Source organism: Centroberyx gerrardi, chromosome 18, assembly GCF_048128805.1.
Source record: "Centroberyx gerrardi isolate f3 chromosome 18, fCenGer3.hap1.cur.20231027, whole genome shotgun sequence".
Lineage (NCBI taxonomy): Eukaryota > Metazoa > Chordata > Actinopteri > Beryciformes > Berycidae > Centroberyx > Centroberyx gerrardi.
This window is the reverse complement of record NC_136014.1, coordinates 12,012,192-12,033,513: the sequence shown is the minus strand read 5'-3', so window position 1 is coordinate 12,033,513 and position 21,322 is coordinate 12,012,192. Positions and strand designations below refer to the sequence as shown.

Here is a 21,322-nt window from a genome sequence, read left to right as displayed (position 1 = left end):
ATTGGCATTTTTGTGACCTTTTTTGTCACTTGTGTGTCACTACAACTATCAAATAGCAACAGAATAAAACTAACATGGTCTTTTGTTGAAAAAGCAGTTATCTGAAGATAGGCATGTCTGAAAAGCTTATCCTATTTTGTACCTGCATTTGTACTAAGGTTCTTACAAACATGCATATCAGCATCTGTTTTGGTATCAGCTGATATGGGTGGAAAAATTGCGGATTTCGGTATCGGCCTCATCACCGCTTCTAAATGTTGTCAAAGTCACCTGAACAGTTTGTGGGAAATAGTGATGCACTTTGTGTCACTGTGCCAGAGACTCACGAGACGCGTGTGGAAGCTTTTCCCAAGCCGGGCTTTGTCCCTTCTCATTAGGTGATTTGCATCCCCTTGTAATTTGTGCGATCTGTGCCGTCTGTCTTTGTGCATGCAAGTGTGCATGCATATTTGTGTTTGTGTCTCTGTTTTGCTGGCCGTTTGGTGCCTCCTCAACACAGATTGTGGCGTTGTGACCCCAGAGACCTTTGGCCTTTGGAGTGGTGGCGGGGGTCCTCACCTCAGGCCAGAGCTGGATGACCCTCGGTAGAAAAGCTTATATGGCTATCTATCACTAAGGCATAAATAACCTGTCATATAGCCCATTGGTTATCCTCAGTGGCATTTGTCTCCCATATTAGCTTATCTCTAAGTAGAAGTTGTAGTATTATTTCATCGCTGGTTTATTATGTGTATATTTGAGGGCTGGGTTGGTGTGTGTGCACGAGAGTGTGATGCATGCATGTATCCAGTGATGGACACATTACATGCGTGTATGGGTGCTCTTGAGGCACATGTAGTCTCTTTGTGTGTGTGTGTGTGTGTCTATATGAGTGTGTCTGCATGCATGCTTGCATCCAGACCAAACTGCATCCTCTGTTGGGACGGTAGAACTTTCCAATTAAAGATACTCCCCTGGGTGGCCACCCCTGGGAACAGGACACAATAGCTAGCAGCTGGAGGTGATGGGCCAGGCCTGCCGGGAAGTGTAACGGAGCTGACAGTATGGGGGTGATGGAGCTGACACTGGCGGGGTCATGGAGGTGACCCACTTTCACCTCCGCCACTACATGAAGCAGCCATCAGGGAGATAAGAGGAGAGAGTGCCAAAGGATAAAAGAGAAGAGTCAATCTCTCTTTAACTCTTGTTCTATTTCTTTTCCTAGCTCTTCCCTGTTTATGATCATTATGCGATCACAGGAATATTGTCATGGCACTATGGATCTGAGATTGCACTCCTTACTAGTGGCTGCTTGTAATGTTGGTGATATAGAAATTTAAGCTTATTTTACTGTTGCAATTATTAGAGCATCAGCAAAATGCATACAAATGAAGAAGGAAGGTAATTGAAGAGGGAGGGTTGAAGGGTCAGGATTACGTTTTACTAGCAGTAGTATTGTAACTTTTGTTTTCTATGTTTGTCATTATACCATTTTGAGATTTTGTGTATCCATCCACTTCAAATAAGTACTTTGCAATGTGTTTGTGTGTGTATGTGTGTGTGTGTGTGCGTCTAAGACTGCATCACTTATTCCTGTGCGTTTAGCGTAACAAAGCGCTCCCAGACGAGCGCGGCCCGTCCTCACGCCTGCTTTGGCTAACAGGCCGTGACAGCTCAAGATGTCGCCGCCATGGGTACAGTATTGTCTGGCCTCTGTATGTCGAATCAACCTCCCAGTCACCCAGTATTCGTGCACCGCTGAACAGACGACCCTCACATACACACACATACATACAAACTTGGGTTTTGGCTAATTCGCCCTTTGTGTCTATTTATCTCTGTCTTCCTTTATGCACTTTGTTTCTATGCGTTTATCGTGTTTTTATACTGCTTTGCATGCTGTGCTGTCACTACCCACATACTCATATCTTCCTGTTTTGCTGCTTGAATTCTCTAGATAACTATTTATTTTGTTACATTACAAATCTAAGTGGCACCAATCTGTTATTCTCTTCTATTATACCTCTTTAAAATATTCTCTATCAGTAGTCTGTCTCTGCCTTCCCCTCCCTTCCTCGTTTTTTTTTCATATCAGTTTAGAGGTGGAGCAGGTGTTCCACCAGATCCCCCATAATCCCTCGGTGGGAAGGCAGGTTCAGCTATCGGCCAATCAGGGCCAACGGCTCCCCAGGGAAGAGTACCTGAGGGAGGCCAGGCTCGCAGAGTAACAAGATGAGGCCAAATTAAATGGATTGGCTGCGTTTATAGGGGGAGCGCTGGTGGAAATCAGTTAGGGTTATTTGATTGTGGCGGTGGGAATCGGGACGGTTTATGTTTTGGCCTCACCTCTTCTTCTCTCCCTCCCTCTCCCTCACACAAACACAAACACATTTCCAATCTCTGTTGTAGGTCAACACATAGAGCATGGCACTGATGCTGCCAGTGTTAGGAGTTCGATTCCCACTGGAGCTACCCGATGTCAAAAATGTATGCACTCATGGTACTGTAAGGCGCTAGATGAAAGAATCCAGTAAATTGCATATGCATGTATGGTAAGAGGGGAGAAAAAAGCCCCCCTTTATCTATCCCCTAAGGTTGAGACAGGAGAGAAAAGGCATAAGAAAGAGGAAGACGCTCTCCCTGTTTCCCCTCCATTCCTTCCCCCCTCCTCCTCCTCTCTAAGCCAGTGCAGGTCCAGTGACTCTGACCCAGTGCCCCAGTGCCCTAAACTCTGGGCTTTAGCCATTGTGGTTAAGGTGTCACAGAGGCCAGTTGACTAGTCCTCCTGGCTGACTGAAAGCCTTATCAGACATTATCCTCCCGACCCTGTGCTGAAGGACGTCCACACAAAGGAGCTTGTCTCTCCTCTGACTCAGTAACATTGGGATTTTGGGAAAAGAAAACATTCCCAAAACCACATTGTGATTCATTAGTCGCTCCTACTAGGCTTGCACATACACACACACACACACACACACACACACACACACACACACACACACAAACATTAAATGTGTAAACACAACTACACATTTAGTCCTTGAACGTGCTTGAAACCCACCAATAGCAGGTTTGGGATGGAGAACAATGGCGTAGAGAGCATGACACAGCAAATCTTAATAGGATGAAGAAAAGAAAGGGATTTCACACTCACACCCACACACAATTTCGGGAATCGGGGGTTAAGGGTCGGTTAGGGTCATTCAACTGTAAAATTAGTTAAGGCTCTGTTGTCCTTCAAAGCAACTTTGTCCGCCTCTCTGTCTCTGTCTGTCTCTCTTTCGCATTGTATGTGTTTGTGTGTGTGACTGCATGTCTGTCTGTCTTTGTGTTTATCCATCCGTATGTCTGTGAACTAACCAAATCCGCTTCAGTCCAACCCTCATTCGCTTTCCTGTCCCCTTCCCTGTAGTCATTCATTGGATAGGAGGTAATGGAGGTAAAGGATAATCTAAGGGTGATGTATGGCTAGTGGTGTATCTAACAGACGGGGACCTCTCAGCTTGTTAAAGGCCTAATAGGTAATGGCTGGCTAGTGACTGGCTAATGGCTGCTCCTCCATCATGTGTGACCAGCGCCTAATGAAGTCATCACTGACAAGTAGTGGGAGGTAATCGAGTTGTACGTGGAGTTGTGTGTGTTTCTGTGTGTGTATGTGTGGGGGCTTGGCTGCCTATATGTGTGTGTATGTGTGTGTCTACAATTCTGTCTGTCTGCATGTATTTGTGTGTGTGTGTGTGTGTGTGTGTGTCCATGGTGGCTATTGCTGCTCATGCTAACTACCCAGTTCTTCTTCTACTTATTCCAAACAAACTGCAAAACAGAAAATGCATCACTTCCTTTGCACGAGAGGATTTTTCCCGGGAAAAATCTATTGTGTTGTAGCAATCAGCAATAGAGAATACAGACATTTATTTATATGAAAATGTCGCAGGTAATTACTTTAAGGGGAGAGTGCGAAGCTAGAGTGTATTTGAATGTTGAGGAGAGGGGGTTGTGTGTCTTTATCAGTGTGTAAAAGTGCATTTGCGTGACAAATTGTTGTAATATTTAATCTAGTCAGATTAATAGAGTGGGTCTTGTTCAGGGCTCAGCTGGCTTTTCATTTGGGAGACGGGAAGCCATTAAGGAGGGGAAAGGAGAGAGGAGAGAGTCGGGGAGAACAGTGTGTATGCCAGGGGGCATCAGGTGTAAGTGGCCCTCTCAGCCCCATCTGTGTACAACTGACTTTCACTTAAAGGCCTGATTATCACATCAGGACATAAACAGCTAGATAATCACTGGAATCAGCAGAGACATTCATCTTTCTATTGACCAGATGTGTCAGAGGATGGAAACAGAGGGAGCTGTGAGACCAGAGAGGATTGGTAGGTTTGAATAAAGCACATCTAGTAGATAGGAGGTTTACAAAGAACTGAATTAAATACCTATAGGCTGTTCATCTTGCTTCTGTTTTCTCTACTGGCAGCTTTTCCCTTCTGTTCAAATTCTTCTGCAGTGAATTCTATTAAATGTCTTTGTCTTTCTTTCTTCTTTTCCTTCTTTCTTTCTTTCTTTCTTTCGTCTTTCTTTCTTTCTTTCTTTCTTTCTTACTCATTTCCATTTTCATTTCATTATTGTCCCTGTCACTCGCTCCCTGTTGACATAGGGAGCCTCCTAGTGGCTGGGTCAGTGTACTGCACCATATGGGCACCATACGGCACCCAGGCTCTGTGGATGAATGAGATGAAGACAGCTCTTGCGGCGATGACACATGCAGGTCTTTAGCTAGCCTGTCTCCAGCCCTATCAGTATCAGTCTAACCCTCTCTCACCCTCTCTCTCTCTCTCTCTCTCTCTCTCTCTCTCTCTCTCTCTCTCTCTCTCTCTCTCTCTCTCTCTCTCTCTCTCTCCCCCTTGGTTCCTGGTGCCCCTTTAACTTGACTCAGGTTTCACAGAGTGTGGATATTTATGTGTATGCAGGCCTGTTCTGCAGGCGCCCTGATGAGAAGCACATGACGAAAGGTTATAACTTACACCGCTGGGTTGAAATAAGACCGGGGCCTTGCGGTGTGTGTGTGTGTGTTTGTTTGTGTGTGTGTGTGTGTGTGTTCGTGCGTTCGTGTCTTTGTGTGTCTATGATCACAGAGGTGAAGTCCCTTTCTGTCAGGGGTTAATACAATTAGACAGGTGGTCCAAACAGTTTAATGGGGTGAATGTGTTTATGCTTGGTGCTGATCAATGCTTGGATGTGTGTGTGTACGTGTGTGCGCACTTGTGTTTCATTTTAATTTTTTTAAAAAACACCCTCTCTGCTACTTTGTTCTTTGTACCTCTAAAAAAACAACAAAACAAATCAGTCATGACAAGCTAAGACACATTTCACTGGAAAAAACATAATCTAAATGCCAACAGAAACCACATAGTGGAAGGTTTTAGAACAACAACACCCATGAAATTACAAAGAAAACAAAAATTATATTCTGAATGCAAGAGTTTGTTTTTAGTCTGTCGTGGTGCCAAGAGACCTTGAACACAAATGCGATTGCAAGCCTTAATTGCTCCAGCCACAGCTTTTGTCTTCTTCATTAGCCTCAATCAGTTCAACAGTGCTCTTGCTGTTTGTCAGACAATCTAATTGAAAAATCTAATTGTGCCATAGTGCAGGATAAATGCGTTTAAGCACTCCATGGCCGGGCTGACCTTAGTCACAGCTCATTTCTTTAATGAGTGCTGTTGCCAGAAGGAGCTTTTTTTTTCCACCCCATGCTGCTCCCACTCAGGTCCTCTGGGTTTCTGGCCCTGCTTGCCCTACTGACCAGTCTGCTAATAGTCTATACACAGAGTTACATTCCTAAATGATGTTGATAGCGTACGTCCTTGGTTGACAACATGAAAAAACGGATTGTCTAATGCTTTAGCAATGTTGAGTGATGAATGTCAGGTAAAAAATTTTTACAGACTTAAGTTTTTCCAACATGGATATGCAGCATTTTTGCAAAGAATTCATCATATGTTAAAATGCCAAAAGGGTTTAGAGAATTTGAAGTACACACACCCACTCAATGGCAACCATGTGTATTTCACTGATTATTTGCTTGGAAAATGACGCATCCAACAGAAAGCATCTATTAGCCGATAGGCCACAAGCCTTTATCCCACACCAGTGGTTCTGAATAGCCCCGTAGCCTCCCTCTATCCTCCCAGTCAACACAGTCAGATTTTCAGGTATAGCTTCTGGTTAAAATCATAGCATGTATCCCAGCCCTCTCTCTCCTCCACCTTGTACCCCAGCCCCAGTCTCCCTCCTCCTGCCTTATCCTCAGGCCCAGGCCCCTTTATGTCCCAATCAGCTGGAGGTTCCATTAAGCCTCGGTAAGAAAAGCCAAGCCTCTGAAAAGCTCATGTCCCCCCATAGAGACTCATTATTTGAGGAGAGAGGGAAGGGAGGGAGAAGAGAGAAAGTGAATTTAAGAGGCTCTTTTAAATCTGTCTCGTTAATGAGTTGTCCTCACCATGGCAACGTCTCTTTCTGAGGGTTTTCCACTCCACGTGTAGATGGATTAGGGCTGAAAGGAGCGGGTTAAAGGCAGAAAAGAGGGAGAAAGGTAGAGAAAGGGAAGCTGGTTGGTCGTATTGAGCTAAAGACATCGTTACTGCTTGTAAAACTACAGGGGAATGTGTTGCAATGACTTTACTTTTGTTTTAATGTGGTTTGTTTATAGCTGAAGCTAAATTACATGACAGTTGTAGACCTTTTTCAACAGAGCTACTGGGTAAGACATTGGAAAACCTAAGTGTATTTCATTTATTTCAGTTGTTGCACATTTTCACCACAAGGTGTCATTGTATTACAGGCAAGCAGAGAGGATCATTCAATGAGAGAAATTACAGTCTTTCTACTGGCTGTAACCTTTCAAAGGTGATAATGTGTGAATCATCAGTTTTAACCACTTTAAAGAAAATGGCTGTACAGTACAAAAAAATTATTTAGTGTGTGAGACTAACATAATTGAACATACTGATGGGATTATGTTAATTACCTTAGAAAATTAGCATTGAATTAATTGCCTATCAGACAGAACACACACATTTATCTCCACCAAAAAGAGACATAAGGCGTCACGAGAAATTGAATTTGGAATAATAGAGGTCTTAAATTTTGGGGGTATTTGATCAGGGAACTAGCCTTGTTTCCCTGGGGGCCCATTAGAAGGGCGCACTCGAGGCTTGCTCTCTCTATTAATCCCTCCATCCCTCCATAATAGCTCAGATGTGACAGAGGGGGAGGGATGGATAGATGGAAGGGTGGACAGAGAGGAGAAGGAGGGGAGGAAGAGGGGGCTGTTTATTAATGAAGGGCAGGAGGGAGGAGGAGAGAGGGAGGGGTTAAGTGGATTTGGGGTCCGGCTATTTCCCAGACGAGGTCTCAGGATAGGATTATCAGTGGATGACCCCCTCCTTGCGCACGCACGTATGCGCACACGCACTCATACACACACACACACACACACACACACACACACACACACACACACACACACACACACCGTAGACACGTATCCCCAAGTCTGTTTGATTAGACAGATGACACCGCCACTCCCACAATGGCTTCAGTGTGTGTGCATGTGTATGCGTGCGTGCGTGCTTGCATGCATGTGTGTGTGTTTTTCTAGTGATACTGATCCATATTGTCCTGTGAGCACTAAGCCAGTCTGTCCTGAGACATATTTAAACCTCTCTGTCTTTACCATGGCATTACACCAGATTTAGCATTATACTACAGTATTTATGTACTGGCCCAGTCCCGCTGTGAGTCAAAACAGATACCAACCTACCTAAGACTTTTGCAAAGGATCTGGGCACTTTATTGTCCTCAGTAGCCCTTTAAATTGGTTCTGATGATAATTATAAAATCAGATTTGGAAAATCTATACAGATAAAGGGAAGAGTTATGGGCAGAAGGGTGATTGCTCCTCAAGCAGAGGAGCCGGGCTCAAGCCCCAGAGTTGGCAAGCATCCGCCCTGCTAAAGTGTCCTTGAACAAGACACTTAATCCTTAACAGCTCCAGGTGTGTTGCCCTGCAGTTGGCCCTGACCTCTGACCTTTGACCTCCCTGCCAGGGGAAAGTGAAAAGAGAATTGCCTTTCGGAGATCAATTAAGTATCACGTTGTTATTATTATTAGATTACATGGTGCGGTTATACAAGCACAAACTCAGTGGTCACTCACATACCAGTACCAGTACCAGGATCAAACTGTTATCTGCAGCAGTCATATAACATAGGGTAAACAATGGATCAATAGTGATCTGTATATATAGTGCGGTTAGCCTATACTGTATATAGGATAGCCTGAAGGCTGGTACTTTTGTCATACCAGAATGATGTCACCTAAAAGATATGACATCACTGAGTAAGTGGGACGTTATTTAATTCATCCCATGTCTTCCTTGATCTTGTTCACTCTGTCACAAAGGGAATGTCGTCACATTGCTTGATAGGCACAGTTTTCATAAATTGTGAGCCTATTCTCTAACCAACCAACTAACAGAGAGGAGACATAAATTGGATTGATGCGTTGGGCGAGACGGAACAGAGCCAAAGCCAATCATGCGTGTGTGAAGGTATTGGTTAATAATAATAATCACTGCCAGCCACCAGAACTCACATCCAACTTCCAAATCTGACCCCTGATTTGGCTGCAGCCCCGAGGCTGGTTGACTTCCTGAATCTGTGGTCATTGGTCAGTTGTCTGTATCTCTGTTTGTTGATTGGCTAGGTGGTGTCGCATGCCCCCATGACCTAGTGTCATTGCTGATGAGAATTGAGGTGCAATCTGGGAAGTGGGTCAAATGGTAGTGTTAATTTTGCTCTTCCAGTGGAGGAGCTGCATGTACACACACACACACATTGTGGTTGACATGACTCCAACACACTTCCAATTGGTACACCCCTATCTGCTGATATACACACACACACACACACACACACACACCACACACATCAACTTTCCACCCTGATGCAGGCTAGCCCCAGGTGGCTTGTTGCTTTGTGCCCTTGAGCTAGCAGAGGCACTTAACCTAAATTAGCTCAGTCTGTCTGTGTGCCTCTCTGTCTGAATCAGACAAGACCCTCTCCTTCAGCAACATGAGCTGAGCATGACTGCCATGCTAATGACACCAATGGCACATCACTATATACACCCAAGGTCATGTATCCAGCTGTAACAGCTAAGCTAAGGAATATTTTTGACTTCTCCTGTCTGAGTGCTGTTTGTTTTCACCACTGCAGTCCTTATTAGCTGTGTCTTATGCTGCTGATAGGAACTTAAGCTTATGCTGCTGTTACACTTCTAGTAAATCACTCTGGATTGGAGTGTCAGCTAAATACTTTAAATGTACAATATGCAATATAATGCAATATAATATCGCTACTCATGAATCAATGTTGTTTATGCAACTGTAATGCCATTCTGACTCTGTCCTATTGATCACTGTCATTATTCCAGCCTGGCCAGCTCTAACATCATACTTTTAATTAAGCCAGTTGTGAGGTTTATGTGAGTCTTTAAACTGGTGTTGCATAAACACACACACACATTGGGTAGGCCCTGTGGACCACTACAAAGCAGGCTACTCCACAGTGTATCATATCTGTGTGTTTGTGTCAGATTTATGGCGATTTGTGTGTGAAGTTAATTAAAAGATTGGATTAATGATGGGGTTGCTATGATGTAGGAGACACACACACACACACACACAGGCCCTTAGGAGAGAAGAGCAGCCAGCCCTGGTGTTGAAATGTAGGTCAGGAAGCCAGTGTGGCAGCCAACATAATGTTGTGTGTGCAGGCATCCATACGTGTGTGTGTGTGGGTGTGAGTATAAGCATTTGTGTGTGGTTACATGCTTGCATGCATGTACACTATAGGTACATGCATGCATGTATTGTCTTATAACCTATATGTGCAAGAGCCTGTGTGTGTGTGTGTCAATAGCAGAGAGAAAGACAAAGATGCAGAAATGAGAAAGGGTATGGGGAGTACAATACATGCAGGCCTTTATAAGGACCAGATTGTAATGTGTGACAAGGTCTCTTATCTAAATGTAATAGATTGGAGAAACAGCTGCAAGCACACATTCACACTTGCACAATCACATATACACACTCACACACACACACACTCAAATACAAAAGCATGCACAATGATGTCAGCCTGCTTTTAGCCACCATAATGCATGGGACTCATGAGACATCATATCAGTATGCATAGGACACGCATACACTGTACACACACACACTGCACACACACACACACACACACACACACTTAGGCCTCGTGGTTATTGATGTGGCAGGTCCTAGGAGGTTTCACTGGAGAGTGAGAAGGGCCTGGAGTCGATATGAGTGGAGACAGGGTGGCTGGATAATAATGGCTCCTAATGTGGTCCGTAGGCTACCAGGCTCTGTCTCTATCCTGCACTGCACCACTGGCTGGAGGGACTTACCCACTGGGAAATTATTATATGATATTATATCCAAACTTGTAGCACACAATACTATGTTAGAGCTCCCTAGTCAGAATTTAGAATAGGGATAGTTCAGTTGAAAAATGAGTGAATGTCAGAGCTAAAAATTGCTTTTACTGTTTTAGTGGTGCTTAGACTGGCAGTACTCAGTATTTCAGTATTTATGTTTTTCAAATTTGAAAACTTTATAGCAAGGAATATGCCACTTTTGTATTTTGTATAGTATTTTTCTGAGATTAAGTTTCAACTTCTTAATATTTTCCCGCCAATTTAAGAGGGGTAACAGGCCAATGGGGTTAGATTTACAACTCTGTCACTAGGGGTGAAAAGGACGGTTGGGCACAAATCCATCCTGACAGGGGGACATAAAGCGCCCCGAGTCAGGAACAAAACTGCCACCCTCCCTGCAGGGACCGAAAACACGGGCGTACAAAGCAGCCTGCTCGTAAAATAACAACGTTTAAACTCCCTGCTCAACAGGGGCGCACATTTTTTTTCTTTTTTTTTTCTTTTATTCTACTGAAGCTAACATTAGGCTATAAAGGTTCCTTCGTTGAATGCATAGGGAGGACTTATTTAACGGCTGCACGCCTCTCTATCACTTTTGGCTCCCTGACAACAGTATTTGTACTCTTCTTCTGAGGCCTTAAGGCAGGTCAACTAACATTTTAGTAGCACTAGTAACACCAACGTTTCTGAATGGCAAGATTATAAAATTGACGATGAAATGACTCCTATGTTAGCGTTAGTTTTCTTAGTTGGTCCTTGTTTAGCTACCATGCTGAGGCACAAAGACGCCATGCTTAAACATTATGTTTCAATAGAGAAGATCTACACAGAGATCCAGCTCTGGCACAGTCTTGTCTCTCCATGCGTTCTGCTTCACACATGCTTGGACATAGATACATACACCTATTATCTATTCTCTCTGTCTCTGTCACCGTCTCTCTTTCTCTCTTATTCACTGGCTTGAATTTCAAAGGGAGTCGGCAGGGAGTGCCCGGGTCAGACGCCAATGGAGAGAAAATTAGGCATGACCGCCGAGCCTGCTGGGCTTTTGTGTGTGTGTGTGTGTGTGTGTTTGTGTGTCTTCCTGTGTATATGTGTGCATAGCCATTTTTATTAACTCTTTAGCTTTAAGGATGTTTTGCATTCACACTCACTCATGCAGGCTTTTCCATCTGCCATCCATCTCTCTTCTCTCTCCTTCTGTTTTTCTTCCTTCCACCCCTGCCTTTACTTCTCCAGCTACCTCTGTCTCCTCTCCCTCTATCCTTTTGTACTCTTAATCACTTCCTTTTCTATCCTGGCGCTCATCTCTACCCAGCAAAATGGCTCTGCTTTTGCCACATCAAAGAATCTTTGAACATTTTTGTGTATGCAAACTTTTCTTCCCATCTCTCTTTCTTCTTCTCATCCTCTTTGGAAGTCTTTGTGCAAAGTTTTGCTTTTGATACATCTCCATTTTTCCTCTCTTTGGCTCCCCAGCCCACATTAGTATTGTGCTGTCCTCATCAAAGACGTTTCACTCATACACACACATTCACACACACCGAGCTGTGTGAGAACCGCTACATGGTTGTTTGAACAGAAAACACAAATCTGCGTTTGTCACCACATCAGTGCTAGGATATGCACATACGCATGCGTGAGTACACACACACACTCACACACACATATACACACACACACACACAAACAAGGTCTGAATGTGTTAGTGATGGTGAGTGCGTTCTCAGCGCTGTGTAGTTTGCAGGGTGTCGCCCGGTCTTAGAAGGTTTTCTCATGGATCACAAAGGAGGAGCTGCCTATAGAAGGAGGCCCCACTGCCTTTCACTGAGAAGAATACTCAGCACACACATGCACACGCATACACGCATACACACACACACACACACACACACACACACACACAATGCAGTGGTTTTCGCCACTAACTTGAACTCACATAAAATCTCCCCTATTTGTGCCAACTCAAGTGGCTGGTGAAATATTTTGCATTGGCTTATCGTGTACACACACACACACACACACACACACACACAAAGTGCAGGGGCCTTGAATGGATTGACGTCACATACTCTTCTATTTGTTTAAGTGGCAGGTAAAGTATTTTACCTGGCTATACCCCCACTCCACACACACACACACTTTGTCACTGGAATGAAATGTTGTGAGCCACTCTAGTGGTTTGAAGTAGACATCTCTCTCTTACCACACATTCACACAAAGACAGCCCCTTCAGTCTGACCTCCCATAACCCCGCCATATCCAGCATGTAGTCAGGTAAAGACATTGCTGATGGGCCCATTGAAAAGCACCAGACTAACCACAACACCCTTGTTACCCTTGACTCTCCAATGGTAAATGGCGAGGGCAACAGTTTGACAACAGTTTGCTATAGAGGAGTGAATGACTGTTGGGGGGTGTTACGGGGTGAGGCGTGTGTGTGTGTGTGTGTGTGTGTGTGTGTGTGCTGAAAATGAATAATGATGTAGTGTATTGGAGGGTGAGTTGGGTGTGATGGCTCTTGTTTTGTCTCTCTTTCTCTCTCAACGTGTACTATGCATATAGCAAGATTGTGTGTGTGTGCGGGCAGGAGAGGGGGTATTGTGGTTGTGTGTGTGTGTGTGTGTGTGTGTGTGTGTTGGAATCCCAGTGCTAGCTAAAGCTGCTTCAATGGAGCAGGTCAGACGGAAAGACCAGGAGAGGGGTGGAGGGAGGAAAAAGACGAGATGGGGGGTGGGAAGGAAGGAGGATGTGGAGTTACTCAGTAACCTCTGTCTCAGTGACCTGCTGAACATAGGGAACGGAGAGAGAGAGAGACGAGAGAGAGAGAGAGAGACGGAGAGAGGAAGAGAGTTTGGTGTTCTGGGTGTCAGAGAAAGGTCATTCAACGAGTGTGAGACCTCACTGAACTCAGTGTGTGTGTGTGTGTGTGTGTGTGTGTGTGTGTGAGATGTGTGGGAACTTTGCCCCATGCTAAAATCATTAGTGCCAGAATAACAGTCCTCACAGCTTGTTTACTCAGCCTTGCCTCTGTGTCACCTTGGCTTATGTGTGTGTGTGTGTTTTGTGTTTGTGAGAGAGTTGATGTTTATTCAGGAGGGAGTTTGAACTTTAACTTTTCTAACTCACTTTTTTTGTTACTGCTATAGAGTGGTCTCTTTCCTTTTCATGTTTACCTTTTCAGAGGCTATAGGGCCAGGCAATAGGATCAAAATATATGATAGTCATTTTTCTATCTGATGGCATTGCAATAATAAGTATTTGTTTTTTACAGTCAATTATTTTTTTTTTAAGTACATGGCTCTAGGATACCAACCGATGAGTTTCACCTCTTGTTCAGATTGATAACTGTTGATACTAACCAACCATACTAACTGTATGGTTTGAACAAAACAACAGTAAAATAGTAAAAGCAATAACATTTTTAAAGAAATACATCCCTTTTATGGATCCGTACAAGATATGGTACATCACCCAGCCCCAGCTATCGTCATGCCATACCTTCTCTCTCTCTCTCTCTCTCTCTCTCTCTCTCTCTCTCTCTCTCTCTCTCTCTCTCTCTCTCTCTCTCTCTCTGATAGATTATTCATGCGTTGGTCCACATCTCACAGGAGAGTACAAGATAGCAAGCGATCAGATTCCCTTTGACCCCTAATACTACGCTTTCATTCACAGAGATGGAGGGATGAAAAAATGGTCAAGGGATGAGAGAGCGAGTATGCTCCTCCACACGCTATAAATTATGAATTTTCATTCACAGAAAAAAGGAGAGGGGGAGGAAATGAGAGAAGGATGAGTTTTTTTTCAGGGTTTTTGTAGGATTTCCCTTTTTGGGCATTTAAGTCTCACTCATTTCTAAGGGTGCACTCATACTATACAGCGCTCCCTCAAACACATTTTGTGCTGATAATTTGAAAGAGCGGATTGCACGACCCACACTTGATTTCCATAATGTCCAGCTGGCACCATCAGCAAACCGTGCTTATGCTGAGCAGCTTCACTGGAGCAATTGGTTGTTTATTGCCTTGCTCAAAGGCATCTGAACCTTAATTGTTGAGGGAGGGGAGAGCGCTTCTTGTTCACTTACCTCAGGTCCAGGGATTCATTCCAGCGACCTTCCAGTGTGTCTCTAACCAATGCCACTGAGGACAAACTCCCAGGAAACACTCTGCATTTAAATCAAGTCACATGTTCAGATCTGGTGGCTCAATAACAACTCTGCTACTTTCTACGTTCCACAAGGTTGCACGCACAGATGCAAAGTCTTCGTGCGTGCTCATGCGTGAAACAAATACCTGGCAGGTTTTCCACTCCTCACGTTTTGTCGCTTATCTCCACTTGGCGAGTTTTCTGCTGAGGCGAAGGTGTGCAAGGTCAGGGCCTGAACAGGAGAACACAAGAAAGAGAAAAAAACTGGGAAAATCAATATGGGCTGGATTACCTTAACAGTCATGAAAGCTTTCATGTCTGAGAGAGAGAGAGAGAGAGGAGAGGAAGGGAGAAAAACAAGAAAGGGTGAAAAGAAATCGGGGATAGAGAGATGGAGAGAAGTGGAGGAGAGGGAGAGAGAGAGATCTGACATTAGCGGATAAGGTAGAGTTGAGGGGTTTTAGTGGCTCAGCTCAGCTCTCTCTTCTTTAAGTCCAATTAGAGAAATAAAAGCTGAGACCTGTCAGAAGTAGGGGGAGGTGTGTGTGTGTGTGTGTGTGTGTGTGTACGCACTCATGTGTGGACGTGTAAGGCAACGGCACTTTGGGCATTTGAACGGATGTTTGATAGACTATCATATTGAACCAGAGGGGGGAGGTGTGTGTATTGGGAATTGGTTGAATGATAGAACTGGGGCTGGAGGGCATGGGGGTTCAGTTCAGCAGTCTGGGGTATAAAAAGTACAGAGTGTGTAAGTAGGTTAGAGGTAAAGTGTTGTGGACTCACACCTGTCTACCTTCATTGTACTTGGTGAATAAACCCATGTCTGACTGAGGTGAAGTCTCATTGCTTGGATACATGTGAGATTGTGTGTGTGTGTGACTGCTACCATTACCAGCACACTCAATCTGGCACTTTGACGGGTTTCATGTGTGAAAGGGGCTTATGTGTGTGTAGTTGCAGCCGCCTCTGCCAGGTTGAGGGGGAGATCCAAATGGGGTGTGAAAACGGGGCGGGGAAGACGAAGAGAGAAAGAGAGGAGGACAGAACAGGAGTCCCTCATCATTCTCTCTCCTTTATTATCGGTCTGTCAGATTCACCCTTGAGTCTTAATTACAACGTCTAATCCAACAAGACTCGTTAATCACCCACATAGCGCCCATTCCTCCTTTTTCTCCTTTCTTTTACTACGTTCACCTCCTTCTCACTTGAGCACACCAGTGGTTGTTTTACTAGAGGACATAATGCTTTGTACAAGCGAATCGCTGTCTTGCCATAGGGCCTAATACTAATGAACATATGCTTGGTTTTTGTGGTTGAATGCTAATGATTGCTTGATACTGTCAAGCCAATTGTAATTATCTCAAGGAATTATTTTTAGTTTCATCTTGCAAGAATTAAAGAATAAGACTTGCACGTGACATCTCATGAATATTTATGAGCGTTTGCTATGAGGAAATTTTAAGGATTAGGCCTACGTTTTAAAATGGGAAGGAAAAGAAAATATTGCCTCAATGATTAAGTAATCTCCTCAAGATTCATATATTGCATAATCAAGGGCTAATATTAGTAGGATTACTATTTAATAGTGTGTTCATGATAATCTCTGATGTTTACCATTCTAAATGAGCTTCCTCTGGAGAGCCAAGCTTCATCCTCTCAGTCAGTACGCTTCCCCCGGATGCTGTTCGGAGTATGAACAGATGAAAGATTGATATTGTTTGTTGTGGGGTATGGTGGGGGGGGTTGGATGTCTCCGCTCTTCTAATCTTGTCTGAGGCGGGCGGAAGGATGTATGGATGAATAGCTAGATAGCCCTAATCCTAGAGGTGTCCTAGATTTGGGGCCCTCCTTCAGCAGATAGAGCTGTTGACCTGTCTGTCACTGTGTGTGTGCGTGTGTGTGTGTGTGTGTGTGCGTGTGAGTGTGTGTTGTCACTGTCCTGAGAACAATAGGCTCTGTAATGAGCGATGCTGCTTGGGCTCGCATCTGCATACATTATCGTATTATCGTAATACTGCTGTACACGTGCCAAACAGGACAATACACGTCAAATATTGTCTGAGCCGATTGACAAAGCGTGGGGACTCTGAGAGAAATAAATAGAGATAAGTGAGAAAAGTTTGCCACATGGAGAATGGCTTTCTGTGTCTCTGACAGTGTAGGAGCATCAGAATCCAAATTTCTTTAACCACCAAATACAAAAATAAATATGCAAGACATATTGCCAATGTAAAGAGTTTCCTAATTTATACTGATGCAACATGGTACAAGGACAACAGCACACCACATACAGTACAAAGGGACCTTGCACAACATACAATAAAGTAGAAAAAGTAGAAAAAGGTATATTACTAAGCATGAACACAAGCAAACCCAAACTATTGTCTGTACACCCACACAGCACTTCAGAGACGGGCTGAGTGAAGGTTCAGACGAGCAAGGTCTGGGAGGGAGGGAGGAGGGGAGGGACATTTTTACCCACAAATTCAAGGATCATTTGCAGACCCATTCAAGCTCTTATTGCAGCCCCCCTCCCCTCCACTCACCCACCGCCCTGCCCCTCCTCCCCCCGCCATCCATTTGGGCTGAAAAGAAATAGGGTTGCAGAAGGGAGGGGCGCCGGTGCCCTTGTGTGTGTGTGTGTGTGTGTGTTTGCATGTGTGTGTATGCCTACGTGTTTGTCTGAATGGGGGCCTGGGTGAGTGCATGAGTGTGTGTGTGTGCGTGTGTGTGTGTGTGTGTGTGCGTGTGATAGATTGTGAGCAGATCGGACAATGGGTGGATTGTATGTGATCTATATTCATGTGGCACAGATTCAGTGGCCATGTGCTCACACAGCAGGCTGGGAATGATCAGACAGAGGAGGGGGGATGATAGAAAATCAGTGAAAAAAGAGTAAAAAAGAGATGTTTATATATAGATAATACGCACAAACTCATTTTCCCTGTTTTTTGGGGCTCTTTGGAATCCTGAATACTGGAATGTAATAGGTACAGCCAGTACTGCTTTACAAACAGTAAAACAATAAATGAAATCCAACAAGATAATTGATTTAAATGCTATATATGAATTACTACATCAGCGTGACGTATGTAATGAGTTTCCTGTTTGCATTGCACTTTGCATGCAGGTGGAAGCCAAATTCCCCCGAGAACGCCTTGTGAAAAAAACTCAACATGTCTGTTTTTCGGGGCTGTACAAGTCTCTCTAGGAGGGGTAGCTGATAGTTTAAGTAGATGCATAAATATTCCCCAGATGAGTCGGTCGTAGCGGTGAAAGATTTAAAGCGAGAGAACACACTGAGCGCTTTTGCAAGAACCCAAGTCAGAGCAGAAAGTAGGGAGAAGAGAGGCAGCGGGAAGATGTGGTACGAGCGTGCTCGTTCATTCTAATAAAGCATGTTTAAATTCCAGCTATATTCTGAGTCCTGGAGTGCAAGGGAGAAGGAGTAAGAGAGAGAAAGCGCGATTGATGATGAGAAATAAAGGGAGAGGCAGGCAGAACTCCTTGGTAACCAAAGCACAGAGGAACAGAGGGGCCGGTCTTACACCCCTCCCGCTGTGGGTGTGTGTGCGTGTGTGTGTGTGTCTCCGAGGACTGGACTGCCTGAGGGAGGAGTAGTAGGGGGGTGGACCATGCGTGTGTTTAGAGAGAGAGAGATAGGGGGAGAGGCTCATTGTCAGCGTAGTAGACACACACACACTCTCACACACACACACTCAGACCCACTCTGAGCCAAGCCACCGTAGAGGGAGAATGTGAGCGGAGGAGAACCGACGCAGCACTCGTCCATCCCGTCTTCTCTCTCTCCCTCACTCCTTGGCTTTGTCGGGCCTATTTGTGCCTTACAAGGGCACTTTTCTCTAGGAGAGGGACACACACACCCCAACCGGAATAATGGTGTTTATCGGGACCTCGTTAAAATCTGTGATCAAATACTTCAAAAGGAAGGGTAAGACATGGTTACTTCTTTTCAATACTCGTCATGAGTCGTTTTACCCTGTTAGTAGTTTGAACCTTATTTTCCACATGAAAGCAAGTGAAGTTAATTAGAATTTGCATTGGAAGTGACGTTTAGCCTTGTTTTGCATCATTTTGACTGAAATTTTCTTTGGCCGTCTCAATTTCCTACCGCTTTGCACTTGCTTCAGCAATTTTAGAAACAGCCTCTACCAAAAGTGGACAATTCGTCTAACATGTACCATCCTTAACGGTTTGTGCGTAGTTGTAGTATAACTAATTGTTTCCTGTGGGTGAGCTGAGGGAGTCGTTTTTACATGACAGCTCCACTGCTTCACTGCTGCCTCTGCTGAGCCCAGAGACAGTCCTCTGTTGGTCCCTGTTACCAGGTAACCAGCGGGCCAAGACTTTAAAGGGCTGACGACTATTAGCACTAAATGACCCAACAACCTTTGTAAAGGTGGCAGCTGGTAGCACTTAATATCCCAACTGCCTTATTGGAAGTAGTTGCCCTGTTTTCCTTCTTCTTGGGACAATTTTGAAATTGTTGTGTGTTTATTTAGGTCTAGATATTTTGGAAAATTTGAGTTCAATATCAGGGTGATTGATTCAGAGTAACCAGAAACCATAGTTAAGCCTATGCACCAGGTATTGTGTCAAGGCTATTATGTTATCAGTGGCTATGTATTAAGCATGTGAGGATGAGTAACAAAGACCTGGTTGATGCAGGCCAAGCTGCTTGTACCTACTCTAATCTCAGGTGTATTTATAGCTCTGTGTGTTAGTAAGTGTGTGTGTGTGGGTGTGTGTGTTGCAGTCAGGGTTGAGGTGTGAGTGTTAATCATTAGCTCAGCATTTTTGCACTTCTCACATATTGCACATGCCTGCACCTTGCTCCTTAGCTAAGCACCTTGGCCCTGCACTGCAATCCACTACTATTGTTTAGCAGGAGGCTCCTGACTGCATGCTGAGCACGCCTCACACCCATGGGGCCTCTACAGTGAAGAAGAAGAAGTAACCATGTGTGTCCCTTTGGGTCCATGTCACCAAGATTTTTGATAGATTAAATCAGGGGTGCCCAAACTTTTTGGTTATAGAAGGACAAGGACCAAAAATTAATATGGGTCAAGGGCTAAAATATAATCCTATTGGACATTAGGACATCCTATTCTACTATTTAAAATGGAAAATAGCTTCTTAGGTTTTACATGATCAAGGGGCATTTTTCTCAAAATAACATAAATAAACAGATGATTTTACACTCTTTGGAACACTTTTGAGAGCCAACATTTTCTTTGTGGAGGGCTGTATTTTTTTTTTTTATATTTATGAATATATGTTCATACTTAAATGTTCCTGAATTTCCCCAAGGGGATTAATAAAGTGATATCTTATCTTATCTTATCTTATCTTATCTTATCTTATCTTATACTTGTCTCACAAGTTGAACTGGGCTCAAGCCTAGCCTATGGTGACCGTTATGAAACACAGATAGTTGCAGGTCAATATGTGGCTGGCTGGTGGGCGAACAGGGGCCCAGTTCAGGATTAATGTAGATATTGTCAATATAAATCGGTCAATTTTATTGATCATAAGCGCATCCCCTTGTGGCGAGTGTGTGTGTGTGTGTGACAGAGAGGGAAAGTGTGTGTGTGCATGCAGATGTTTTTTGTCCAGGCTATACGTAGCCTTTGCATTTGAGTATTGATGCACCATGTACCCCGTTTGTGTCTTTCAGAGTTTTCAGTAGCCTGTTTGCTTTCTGTCTGTGTTTGCTGATGGGCGTAAGAAGAGCTGGGATAGGCAATGGATGGAGGGATTAGTAGACTTCTGAAAGACTTTCGCGCCATAGTCCCATGTGGACATTGTGTGTGTGTGTGTGTGTGTGTGTGTGTGTTTGTGTGTGTGTGTGTCTGTGCGTGTGCGTGTGCGCGCGCGCGCTGAGGGGCTAGGGGGTATTGTGGTAGTGAAAGGCCTGATGTGGAGACTGATGCTGGGGGACAATGCAGGCTTTGTGTCCATAGTCCCCATGTCCTTGGTCTGCCTTTGACTGGGGCCTTTTCAACCCCATAGTCTGAGAGGAGGGTGGGGGAGAGGGTACCTGTGCTCAATGTGTGTATGAGATAAAAATAAAAAATTGGGTTTTATAGAGGTAGGGGTAGGTAGAGTATTTTTAACCCTTATTAAGCCAGACACGCTGACTAAGAATACAGTCTCACACACAGCAATGGCCTCAGAGAGTAGTTGCAAGAGGAGTGATGGTTACACACATTCACACACATCTGGGAGCTGCCCAGGACAACCATAATCTATCACTGAAGGCTGCTGAGCAGCTCTACAGCAGCAGTTGGGGTTTCATTGCCTTGCTCAAGGGCATTTTGTGGCAGTTACTCAGAGAGGGGAGAGTGTTATTCATTCCCCCCTGGTCCAGATTTGAACCAGCTACAAGCCTTCTTGTCTAACCTTCAGATTTAACACTGCCACTGCAATTGAACTGTGTTCATGGAAAGTGTGTTTCGTGGTATGCGCGTGCATGTGTGTCCCATGCCCTCTCCTTGTGGTCAGGGGAGTTGTGCCTCGTGATGTATTTGATCAATTATTTTGATCGGCATGGGCACGCTCCAACTCAGCACGTTTAATGAGATGGTTTTGCAAGCACAATGATACTATGTCTACATACACACACACTATCCAGCATGTAGCAGCAACGGGT

General features: G+C 44.3%; 1 protein-coding gene across 2 annotated transcripts in view; it reads left to right on the top strand.

Annotated features, from left to right (window-relative positions):
- The window catches only part of nhsl1b (NHS-like 1b), a 117,354-nt gene that overhangs the window by 69,778 nt on the left and 26,254 nt on the right, over positions 1-21,322 (top strand). The window contains exon 1 of one of the 2 annotated variants that reach the window (XM_078289971.1): positions 18,415-18,601. The exons of the other annotated variant lie outside the window; for it this stretch is intronic. Within the exon in view, the coding sequence (XP_078146097.1) occupies positions 18,547-18,601 (55 nt within the window). The 5' untranslated portion in view covers positions 18,415-18,546. Of the gene's footprint in view, positions 1-18,414; positions 18,602-21,322 lie in introns of those variants that run through there. 2 annotated transcript variants of the gene reach the window in all.